At 38.4% G+C, this 12113-nt stretch overlaps 1 protein-coding gene across 2 annotated transcripts in view; it reads left to right on the forward strand.

The window, feature by feature from the left end:
• The window catches only part of STT3B (STT3 oligosaccharyltransferase complex catalytic subunit B), a 53855-nt gene that overhangs the window by 11164 nt on the left and 30578 nt on the right, over positions 1–12113 (forward strand). For both annotated transcript variants that reach the window (XM_086468721.1, XM_086468722.1), the window contains one exon: positions 11727–11835. In XM_086468721.1, coding sequence (XP_086324847.1) covers positions 11727–11835 — 109 coding nt within the window. The remainder of the gene's footprint in view (positions 1–11726; positions 11836–12113) is intronic.

A 12113-nucleotide genomic window follows, 5' to 3' on the forward strand; every position in this document is an offset into this window, starting at 1 on the left:
CCTCCTTTCCCCATTCCTTTTGATGGACAACCAGACGTTCATTTTACCTTGCCCCATTTCACGTGGCAATGGGGGAGAAGGGGAAGGCATGATACTTCAAGTCTCAGTACTTGTTATTTAATAAAATGGCAGTAGAAATTAAACCTATCCCTTTTACCGCTCATTAATGTAAGAGAGAAGGGCTATAGCTACTGTATACTAATGTAGCCAGCTGGTCAAGGAGGTAATATGTTTTGAAAAGGACATGCTCCTGGACGTATGATAGTCGTGGCAACGGTGGGTGTAGTCTAAGAATATTTCTGTAACAGCATTTGTGGCATCACAGCTTCAAAGCATATGTGTGTAGTATTAAGCCTAGCTCATCTTAACAGTGTTCCCCTACTTTCACATTTTTATTGTATTTTTTTTTTTAAAGCCCCTTTTAAGGTCATTTCTAAACATGAATTGATTTTACTAAAGTGACAGAGGAGCACAGTAAAAGTTTGATAGCTACAATATAGTTAGACTAAGCAATACTAGAACTTCCATCATGTAATGAGAAAACACAGTTGTAACTAATTTCACATTGTACATGGCAGGAATTTAATGTTAATTATAAATGCTGTCTTAAATGCCAAGCACCATGGTCACTGAAGTACGCTTAATCTGTAGTGTTTCTGTGACGCTACCTAATAAAAAGCAATAATGTTTTGTTATTACACTTCTGTGTTTCTTGTGTGTAGTCTTTAAGGAAGCATTGGTAAGCATTAAGTACAATTCTTAACAGGTTGAATTAAATTCAGTGAAAACTTGCTGCTTTTTTTTAATTATTTATTTAGACTTATTTGAAACAAAATGAAAGATCTAAAATAAATGTAATGGATAACTGATTTTAAATTCTGCTTGCCATACTTATTTCAGAATAAATCAGGCATGGAAAGTGGATCAAGAATGCAAAATACGGTTAGATAAACTCCAGTCTGTGTATTGTAGGGAAGGATGAAGACCACTTTCTGTTGTCATCTACTTTCCTGGTCTTTGTTTGTTTTATTGGTGGCATCCAATTCACCCATCAGTTTCCTCCAGTGTGAGAATATGCAGTCACTTTGCAAACAGCTGGAAATCTTTCTGCCCTCAGCTGGAGGCCACCATCCTTTCTGTTGGACTGTATTAATAGATCATGTAAGTACTCCTAACCTGTTTCAGAGAAAAATCGGGTGAAATAGTTTAGATCATCTTTAGAGTGGTTTGATTTTTAGCTATGATTCAAGCTGATTTGTCTGATTTGGGCACAGGAATGGATTAGGAGCGCTTCTGCACTCCCTTTAACTAGCAAAGGTCAGTTGAAGGATAAATGAAGGATAACTGTCACAGCTAAATTTGACTGAGTGCGTAATTCAGTACAAGGCATCCTGGCATCTTCCCCCCTTACCCTTGTGCATTTTGGGCTCTATTCATGCCTTTTTCTTTTAAGCTTTATTTGATTAGGGCATAATTAGATCTACCTCTATAGGTTTCTGCAGGCCCTGGGCGTAACATTTAGTTTGTTCTGCAGGTAGCTATCTATATGTATATCTATATACATACATACCCACAGCAGAAAATTGCCTGATCCCTGCTTATGTGCCTGATGAATGCAATATTTATGTCTATTTCTGTGAGGTTACTGAAGGGTTAAGTAGAATTTGAGCTGACATATTTAAGTTAGATAAAATTAAGTCTTTAACCCAGCCTCAGTCACTGGACAGAAATTGTTGAGTTAGGTAGACTGTCTGATTCTGCTCTGATGATGCTTTGTATTGTCCACTCTGAAGCATTAATTTTTATTTTTTCAGCATTCATTGTAGTAAAAGGTTAGTAAGTCAACAGATGGAGCTGAAGAGGTGTAATATGAGAGGACCAGCTTCTTGGACTAAACATAATCTACATACAGAAAGGACAACAGAAAGAAAGCGTAGTCAGAGAATTCAGATAACTGACAGCTAGTTGCAGGAGGAAGAATAGAAGATGCATTGAAATGTACTAAAGAGCAAATATTCAAGGGCTCTTGGGTGAAACACAAACTTATTTTAGCTTGCTAAATTGACTTAGACTGCTGACGTGCAACCACAACGCTGTAGATTCTTTTAATTTCTGTGAGCTAACCAAAAACCATGTTGACATAATCTGTACAGAGTGGTTTGATACCTAACGTCCGATTCTGGCTCAACCTACTTTTTCTCATGTTGCGCGGAAGTTGAAGCAGCAAGCTGTTGGTTATTGAGGGATGAACACAATAGTTTCTTCTACAGTGCTATAGTTGTTTAAATGTTCTGCCAGAAATAAGACTGTCATTGCTTAAATATTAGATGGGATGCTGGGGATATAGAGCCTTTCTGCGGGTCCTGTTTACTTTTTACCATGTCTTGTATTTTACAGGACAGAAACAGTCTGCCAGGCAACCTTGAGTCCAGACTGATTCCTTAAGTTTCACTTAATGGGAAATGATTGTGAAGTTGGTTCAGCTGCATTTTGGTGTAGCTAGTACTTCCGGAGTTGCCACTGCACTGTAGCATATAGATGACTTTATTATGTAATAGAGATGGTGACTGTGCCACATACCCAAATAGTTAAAATACAATTAAAGTACCTGCAATGAATAAGAAATATCCTTTATTTTATATATTTCTCTATATTTCGGACTATTACAAAAATCAGTATTCTCTTCTGGGTGTGTATTAGATCTTGCTACAGGATAGCAGGTAGTATGTTTGAGAGCAGTTTTAATAAGAGTCCACCGTAGTTGTTTAAGTGTTACAGGTTGCTTTGTTCTGTAGTAGAAGACCATGAAAAAAGTGGCTTGGGAGCTAGCTGTCCTCTCTTCCCAGTCACTTCTTGTGAAGCAGTCATGTTCAGCCCATTGATTTCTAGTATTGCATTTTTCATAGAAAGAATATTTTGCTTCGTAAAATACATTATTCAGCTAATTGCCTTTTGCATTCCGTTCTGACGATCAGATCCTCATGTACAAGCCTTTAACTTAGACGTTCCTGAAGTTGAGCTGCCTCCATCATGTTAAAAACAAATACAGCATGAACCTGTTTTATCCAGAAGAAACATCCTTCTTGAACATATTCTTGAATTTGGTGCAAAGCCTTCAGAGTTGCAAGATGGAAGGCTAATGCACCACAGAGTAGCGCAATAGCACTCAGAAACAGACATAACACCGTAGGGCCTTTTGAGTTTGTGGTGGTTAATACTGTTTTGAGCAGAGAAGTGATGCCTTTCAAGAAGCTGATGCTGTCAAAAGATATGGAACCAATATTGCCATCAGTATTGATGCCAGACATAATGTAGTATCTGCAGTCAAGTCTATGTCCAGTAGAGAAGAAAATGAGCATTCAATTTTCCCCTGTAGGAATTCTGAGTGATTGCGTTTGCATCTTATCATTGAAACCTCTTGGGAATTTTGACTATCCCAAGAAAAAAACATCACTTTCTTCTTAGGTCTAAGATGTTGTTAAATGTTATGAATGGCAGACTTCACTGGTGAAGTATGTCTTTTGGTATTGATAAAACTAATGCTTTTATTATGAATTTGCCTTGAGACATGCAATAGTTCAAAAGCAAGACAAAAAAAAAGTCTTGAAAAAGCCTAATAGGTGTCAGAGGAAGTGTCTGAAACTGTAGACCGATGTACGCCGACTACAGTGATGATGGGAAGCATATCGTGGCTTCAGATGTGGTATATTGTGTGAAAAGTATAAGCTGTGGTCATGGAATGTTTTAAAAAGCTTGTATCTCTTCAGCAAAATATTGAAGATGCCCTGGGCTCTCTGAAGAAGTTAAGAGTGACTGCATGCTCCCTGTAGACTTTCATATCATTAAGCTACTGGCAGCATGCAGTTCCTGATTTTAGCACTTGCTAAGCGTGACATCTTATTGCAGGCAGTGAAAATACCATGCCAAGTAGCAGCAGTAGGAATGCTGTAATCCTTCTTAAACACATTGGGGACATTCTGATAGTCTTAATGGTTATTCTATAATCATTGTGATATTCTTCAGGATTTCCATTGAGCATGGTTGAGTGTTGGACGTGAAAAAATATGAGCCCTTCTGGTTGTGCTATCTAGCTGCTTTTTTCTGCCTGGGCTTTCTACTGTTCTTCGCCATCAGGGATGATTCTGATAGTATTACAAACAGAAGGAGTTACGTTGCTCAGCTGGATTCTGGGAACAGAAACTTCTTCCTCCTTTGAGTCAGAATTTCCATCTTTTCTGAAGTTAGGTGGCCACATCACTGCAGAACTTCCTGCCGTTTTATTACTTCAGAGTACTAACTATCCTTCATATAACAAAAGGATTTTTCGACGCTTTTTTCTGCGTGAGTGTGTTTGTTCAGAATTAGGAAATCTGAAATCAAAAACAGGATCATGACCAATTTTAAGCCTGAGGAAACTCAGAATGGTAGTACTACTCCCAGTTCTCCTATCAAACATTAGACTTCTGGTTGACAGTCAACTTGCAGGATGTCTTTTTCTCTTCAAATGGCCATACTTGCAACAAACCCCATAACGATCAGTTAGGCCTTTCTAAATGTAGGGCAGTCTTGGGAGCTTTTGCCCAAATACTTGATATTAGTTGAGGCTTATCTCAGAATACGAAGGTGAATTACATATCCATGTATTTTGAGATAAAACCATAAAGACTAAACCATCAAAATTTCCATATTTAACCCCCTAAAAACACCAGGACAGTATTAAACTCTACATTGGCCAAAGCTTTTAATTTTTCTTTCTGGTGTACTTGACATAATAATCTTCTTTCAATCAACTTTAGTAAGAGCTGTGCAAACATGTTCTATGTCCCTTGTGAAGACTGGATAGAGTTATTGTGTTCATGACTCCTGGGTGTTTGTTGTCCAGTGAGACGCAAGAAGCTCCAGTTGGGTGTGCAAAGTGGTCACGTCTTCCACATAAAACTGTGGTAAGTGTGCATCTAGAGAAATTCCAGAAAAAAGATTTGTGGACACCTAAATATTTGGTTATATATAAATGTTCTAATGGGGGGACAATTCATGCAGTATATCTTTGTTTGTATTAGATTTAAGACCTAATAAATCTATTCTGCTGACATCAGCTTAAGTTAAAAAGAACGTAACATGACATTTTTCTAAAATAAAATTGCCTGGTTGCTCCTCCATTTTGCAGAGTTGTCAGTTTTGGCTCAGATAGATGGAGGACCATCCTCTGCCTCGCTAGTTCTTACACATGTAGAGCTTGGTGTACATTTTCTCTGTCCTTACTATGAGGTCTGTAACACTTAGGTTTTGGGTTGTGGGCAGTAGGAAAGGCTCCAAGGGTACGAATTCAACACCAGTAAGCATTTTCATGATGAGAAATACTGCTGTAGTGCATAGAATTCATTATGTGATTGATGCCATACTGTACTTCCATTTTAAAAACCATATGCAAAACTCATTGTGGTAATTGCTTATTCATAGATACAGACTTCAGAATAAGACTTTCAGGATGTTGTGCTTATACTATAATATGTAGGCAAGCAGGTGTTTCAAAATTTAGTATGGAATAGTGTATATATGTTTCTTCGTTTCACTGGAAGTTGCTGAACTTTCTCATTAGATTTTTCCATTAGTGTTGCGCTGAATAAATTCTTCCTTTGGATGTGAATAATATGTCGGATATAGAGTCAATCTGCTTTCAAGAATCTAGACGTGCCATCTCTAATTAGATGCTGTATGGCAGAATTGATTCTGTAATCTACATTTGCTTTAAAAAACGACTCCTAGAATTGCTCAGATACAAACTAACTGTGAACATTACAAGCTATCATGTCATTTTTCCAAGTTTGCAGATGTGAAAATTTTGTGCATCTGCAGCTGAAGACTTTTATAATTGCAGGCTTAGAAATTTTTCAGCGGATTCTGCTAGTAAGGAGATTTCATATTCTCAGGTGGCTACAAAATGCCATATAAAAAGTCTAGATGATGGGGCAATAGTAGCATGAAATTGATAGGGTTTTAGACAGTCAACATTCCCACAAGAAGCAACATTCTGATCTTGCACTCTGTTGTAATGGGAGGGTCAAATGAATTCCGTCACCGTCAGTGTAATTTGCCTTAAATGTTGTTAAGATCTGGATGAAGGGTACATGGGCTCTTTTCCTGTATGTTCTTACTTTCTCAAAAGGCTAAATTTTATTTTAATGTTCTTAAACAGTACTTTTGTCAAGGAAGTACTAAACTTAGGAATGACAAAGCCAAAGATTTCTCCTCATAAATATAGCAGTAATTGTTGCTGTGAAGTGCTGGAGAATTCCGTAGCTCCTGGATAGAGCGAGTGATTGCTGTGACTGGCATTAACTAATCATCTTACAGCATTTCCTTGTGTCATCAAAAAAGCAATTCATAGGGTGGAATAAAAACCAAAGCCAAGCATGAACAGATAGTTAAGGTTATGTATTAACAGTACATAACACGTAACTGAAAACTTTACAGGCTTTATTTTGCAAGTTGCCTAGTTAAGCTTTCCAAATTAATGTTGCTGCTAAAAAAAAAAATCATGCCTCTGCTCAGTTATTTTGCTATTGCTGCTTGTGCTCTGTTCTATGCTGAAATTGAAATATGCTTTGAAAATGAGAACCATATCTTTATAAACTCATCTGCAGTAGTCTACTGAGCCAACCATAATATAGGTATCTCCAATAGTGCCACAAAATTAATGGTAGCATGCGTAGAACGCTTTTGTGATCATTAGAGCATCCCTCAAAAGGCTCAAACTACAATACCAGCCTAACTTGATGGTTGGGACTTCGAATTCTGAAATGTACAAAGACTTAGAGTTGTTTGATTCATTTAAATCTTAACTTGGAGTAGAAGACAGTTCAAACTACAGACCTGACAGAAAGAGGCAAGGAGAACAGCAGAATGTCACTTTCCCTCCTAGAACGTCAGCTAAAATAAGAAAAGTCAACACTTACTGGTGTTAGTCAGGTCCTGAAGAGCTCTTCTCTGCTGAATGTTAGCGAACGTGTCTTCTTCACAACGTGGACTGAGAGCTTGCATATTCATCTCAGTCTTTCAAGCTAAGTTCTTAATTAGACATGTGCTTCACATAATTTTGTTCTTTATTCTTCTCAGGTCTGTCTCAAATTGACTTGCCTCAAGGGGATGAGGGAGGATGAGAAGGAACTTTGGGAGACAGGTGAAGAGTTCCCATACCTCAAGATCAGATGGGTGTGAAGGATGAGGGTGGGAGAAAAAGGGATCATTTCCGTCAGTCTGGTCCTGTCATGTAGTACTGCATCCTGGTTTTAGTCACTGTAACCAGCAGCGTACTCCATTTCCTGTGTTCCTTGGCTGATGTCTAGCCAGTCAGAAAGAGGATTGGATAAAAACCCTAAACATCACCGATTCTTGCTGCTGCTGGAGGTGGAAGAACGGAGGAAGGCAGTGACACCCAAGCCTGAAATTATTACCCCTACCTAGCACTGGCCATTCTTGTCTCCTTTGTGATTCCTTCTTCAGTTGCAGCCCTAAATCTCCAGGATGTGGGCATAGGGAAAGGCAGCACTTTTTGTGGTATTTCCTAGGGCTGTTTTACACCCCTGTGAAACCTATAGATGGTTGTAGATACTGTGATGGTATTGCTGTAGAAATACGATACCACTGTGCTGCATTTCAAACAGTTTGAAAAGTACCAAGATAGTAAGAAGGCTGTGTGACTATGGTTGCAATGCTCACTGTTTGTTAGCGGCTCTCTCTATTCTGGCTCTGCTGGGTTTGGCTGGGATAGAGTTAATTTTCTTCACAGCAGCTAGTACGGGGCTACGTATTAGTTTTGTGCTGGAAGCAGCGCTGATAACACAGGGACGTTTCAGTTACTGCTGAGCAGGGCTTACACAGAGTCAAGGCCTTTTCTGCCTCTCACACTGTGCCACCAGCGAGGAGGCTGGGGGTGCACAAGAAGTAGGGAGGGGACAGAGCCGGGACAGCTGACCCCAGGTGACCAAAGGGATATCCCATACCATGAGACATCACGCTCAGCACATAAAGCTGGGGAAGAAGGAGGAAACGGGGGACATTTGGAGTGATGGCATTTGTCTTCCCAAGTAATCATTGGGTGTGACGGAGCCCTGCTGTCCTGGAGATGGCTGAACACCTGCCTGCCCACAGGAAGTGGTGAATGAATGCCTTGGTTTGATTTGCTGGTGTGCGCGGCTTCTGCTTTACCTGTTAAACTGTCTTTATCCCAACCCATGGGTCTTCTTACTTTTACTCTTCTGATTCTCTCCCTCATCCCACCGGGGCAGGGAATGAAGCGAGCAGCTGTGTGGGGCTTAGTTGCCAGTTGGGGTTAAACCACGAAAGTCCCTTTTGGCACCCAGTGTGGGGCTCAAAGGGTTCAAGATAACAACAGGTTTGATTGGAATGTGCTAGATCTAATTTATAGCTGATATTGCTGTTTAGCTCTTAATGGGCAGGCTTCTGTGCTTGCCATGGGCTTGCTTGCCTTACTGTATGTTAGTCTAGTGCTCATTAGTGGCTGATTTTTGCTTTTGCTGCTTGCTCTGCTGCTTATTGTCTTGCTCTGCTGTGCCTGGGAACATTTTGGTAACAGCAATGGTGATGTGCTGGGCTGGCAGATGGCCAGGGCATTGCTGCCATTTCTGTGCTGCTGTACTGGACAGGCTGGAACTCCAATGTGAACTCGAGTTGGGAAGGGACTGTGACTTTCTCCATTCTGCCCAAAAAGGAAACAGTTTTATAAGGTTCAGGCTTGTCCCTAAAGGAGTAGAGTGCTATGAAGTGGGTAAGCGGTATCAGAGCATAATACTGGCATCACAGGACTGCTAGACCATGCTGTTGTCTGGTGTGCTGCCCATTGCTACCACTCTGTCAATGCCTGATATGCATCGTTACTCATCAAGCTTCTCCTTATGTATGCATATGTTTATATTTACATTTTAACTTATTTTTGGTTGCAAGTTACATAGTGGGAGGTGAAGTGAGCACTTTTTTTTTTTAAGCCAAAGTGAGGTGCTGTACTTAAGCTTCTAAACGCTTCTTTTGGGTTTCTGTGGTCAGAAGTGTATTTCTTGTTCTCACCTATAGGTCTTCTCACAGTGGAAAAATTAATGTGTCTGTAGTATTGCTAATAACTTCTGCTGTAAAGGCATGCCGAGCTGTCATGCATGCTTTCGATTGTGGCAAAGGAATCAATCACCTTTTGAAAGAAGGGGTTAATAGATTTGAATCTATCCAAAAGTGTATTTGGAGGACAGATTAAATTCTTACCTCTTAAGTGGTAGAAGTAGAATGCTATTATGTTGCATTGGAATTTTGAGTGGTAATTCATTCTTATTAAAGACTTAATGGGGTGCTGCCAAAGCACAAGACAGTTGTTTGCATCATTCTGAAGTCAGTTATGAAGCTTTACTAGTTTGATATATGAGGAGAGTGTCAATATGTATTCTTCTTGCCTACTTCATTTGTTTAACTAATCTTTTAATGCTCTAAAAGTAAACATTAGTCATACTTTTGTAGCCTCTGTGAGTTTGAGTCATTATATAAAAATTTAAAAGTAATCCATATTAGTAAATATCTTTCTTGTTTCCTTTTTAAAGTTCTAGGATAACAACCTTGACTAGTTCGCAGTGTGTTTTAAAGCAGGTCCCTAGCTGGCTGGATTGTATGTTTCCTGTACAACATGGAACTCTTGCTTTGTCTCATACCGTACTGCAGTTACTTGGCACTAAACAAATTAACAATAGACCTTGCTATACTAAGATAAGAGGCTAATTTTACAGGTGCAGCATTTCATAAATCACATTATAGTTGACAGTTCAGAACTGGAGAATTAATTAATATTTAGAAATCTAGTCAAATGGGAATAGTGGCAGCCTTATTAGAAACAAATGTCACATTGCTGTTTGATACAAAGATTTCTAGGTCAGAATGGCTGATGTTTGTATGAATTTTCTTATATAAACATGACTAATTGCTTTTGAGAGTCCACAGTTTTATCAGTTAGTGTATCCTATATGACTGCTTACTTAACATGTAAGAGAGTGTTCCTGAAAATACTGCATGCTCCTTTTTTTATTTACTTATTTTTAATGTCACTTGACTGATGCTGTGATAGTTCAGTCAGTGGAAACATGCAAGTTTGCTGACATCTGGACTTGAATTTCAATTCTTTTTGTTCTTTCACTGTGTAGATGAAGAAATCTGCTCGTGACCTTTGTGTGGTTGTACTTCAGACATTGGAATTGTACTGATTAAACAAGTAGGAGCTTGATGGGTCTTACAGTCTTGAATGACATTGTCTTTATTCTGTTGAAATGAACGCATTCAAAGTAAACCTGTGATATTTTGGGAAGCCTACATATGTGAAGAATTTGATGTAGTTTTAAAATTTGTGTTAGAAGTGTTGCATGTTACTGATACATGTGGATATTTTAATAAAACAGACAAAATGAAAAATACGCACAAGCTTTGCTAGTCTTCAATACTATAATTGTCTGGAAGCCTTCCATGGTGGTTTGCTCATCTAACCTGTTGTCTGTTATGGTATTAAATTTAGTCATCTGAACTTCTACTTAACTAATGAATATAATCTTTAATACTTCTTTAACTAATGAATTTTACATTGTGATCTAAATTCCAATTAGAATATCTAATAGGAGGGTTGGGTTTGTGGTGTTCACCCAGCTTTTCTAAGCCTAAACTTTCTTTACAAAACTTTACAGAATCAATACCTGTAGCCTTGTTAGTTTGGCTTTTGAATGATCATAAAAGAGTTGCAGTTTGGGCTAACAGGCGCTGCAGTTCTTCTCACAGCAGTCTGATAGTTAATTTGAAGAATTAATGAACTTTGGAATAGTCAAAAGGTTTTGCTATCTGAAGTTTGAGAAGTTGGAAAAATTGTGTTCCGGAGAAGTGGAAGATTAATGCCTTGATGGCAATCCATCGATGTTTTGAAATGGTATATGGGCAGTGTGGAAGACTGAACTGAAGGTATGCATGGGAGGGCTTTTGTTCTACAACAAATTTTCTGCAGCAGGGAATGTACAAACTTTGAAGATGAAACTACATGGATCTACATAGATTCTATGTTATGTAGGTTCTTACTGATTGAAAGAAGGGAGTATGTCAAGGCCATTGGTTGATAGTGTGAACAAATAGACCAATTCCCTTTGTTGCATATTATTGCATTACATCACTTCTCAACGTTACATGAAATAGAGCAGCAGCTGATGTACTGGGAAGCTGTCCTGTGTCAGAATGGGAGTCTTGCATTGATTCTTCCATGACCTTAATTCTGCTTAAGTGGTATTCTGGATGTGGTAAATAGTTGGTTGACAGACTATTTGAAAACTAGCTTTAAAAATGAATGCAGAAAATGACAGAAGTGTTTGTCAGCGTGTCAGCATGTCAGAAAACTTTGTAATGTTTACAAAAAAACTTCAAAAAACAAACCCCAAAACTGTAACATTTAATCTGTGTGCATGCACTGGCTGTAGAAATAAAGAAAACCTAGTGGTTAGTAACTGAGAGCTTAGTAATTTACTTTAACACTCTGTAGATTTAGAGAGGATCATTGTACTTATACTAAATGAGTGACTAAAGTTTAATTACTTTCTAGGTTTTAGAAAACAGATGACTTCAGTTATGCCTAAAACTTAGGTTCTTGATTTTTATCTCTCCTCCCTCCCCCCTGCCCCTTCTTTTCCTATATTTTTTTCTAGGTTTAACTACAGATCAACACATCATCTTGCATCCCATGGGTTTTATGAATTTTTAAATTGGTTTGATGAAAGAGCATGGTATCCACTGGGAAGAATAGTAGGTGGAACTGTAAGTATTGTGATAATAATTTAGACGTGACTTTGCAGTAAGTTTCTTGAACTTTCAATACAAGTTCGACATTGATAAAAGGAGAATCTTAATAAAATTTGCCTTTAATTGTCAAATTGCTGCAGAGGCAATAGCAAGAATTTTTTTAATTTTAGCTTCGGGAACTAAGACAGTAAGTCAACATGCTTTAGTCTTTATCCAGAAGCATACTGTGAACAAGAAATACAGAACTGAGTTTTACTTTCTTAGATATGAACTTATAATAGTAATAAATAAGG

The sequence above is a fragment of the Leptosomus discolor genome, chromosome 7, assembly GCF_034619465.1.
Source record: "Leptosomus discolor isolate bLepDis1 chromosome 7, bLepDis1.hap2, whole genome shotgun sequence".
Classification (NCBI taxonomy): domain Eukaryota; kingdom Metazoa; phylum Chordata; class Aves; order Leptosomiformes; family Leptosomidae; genus Leptosomus; species Leptosomus discolor.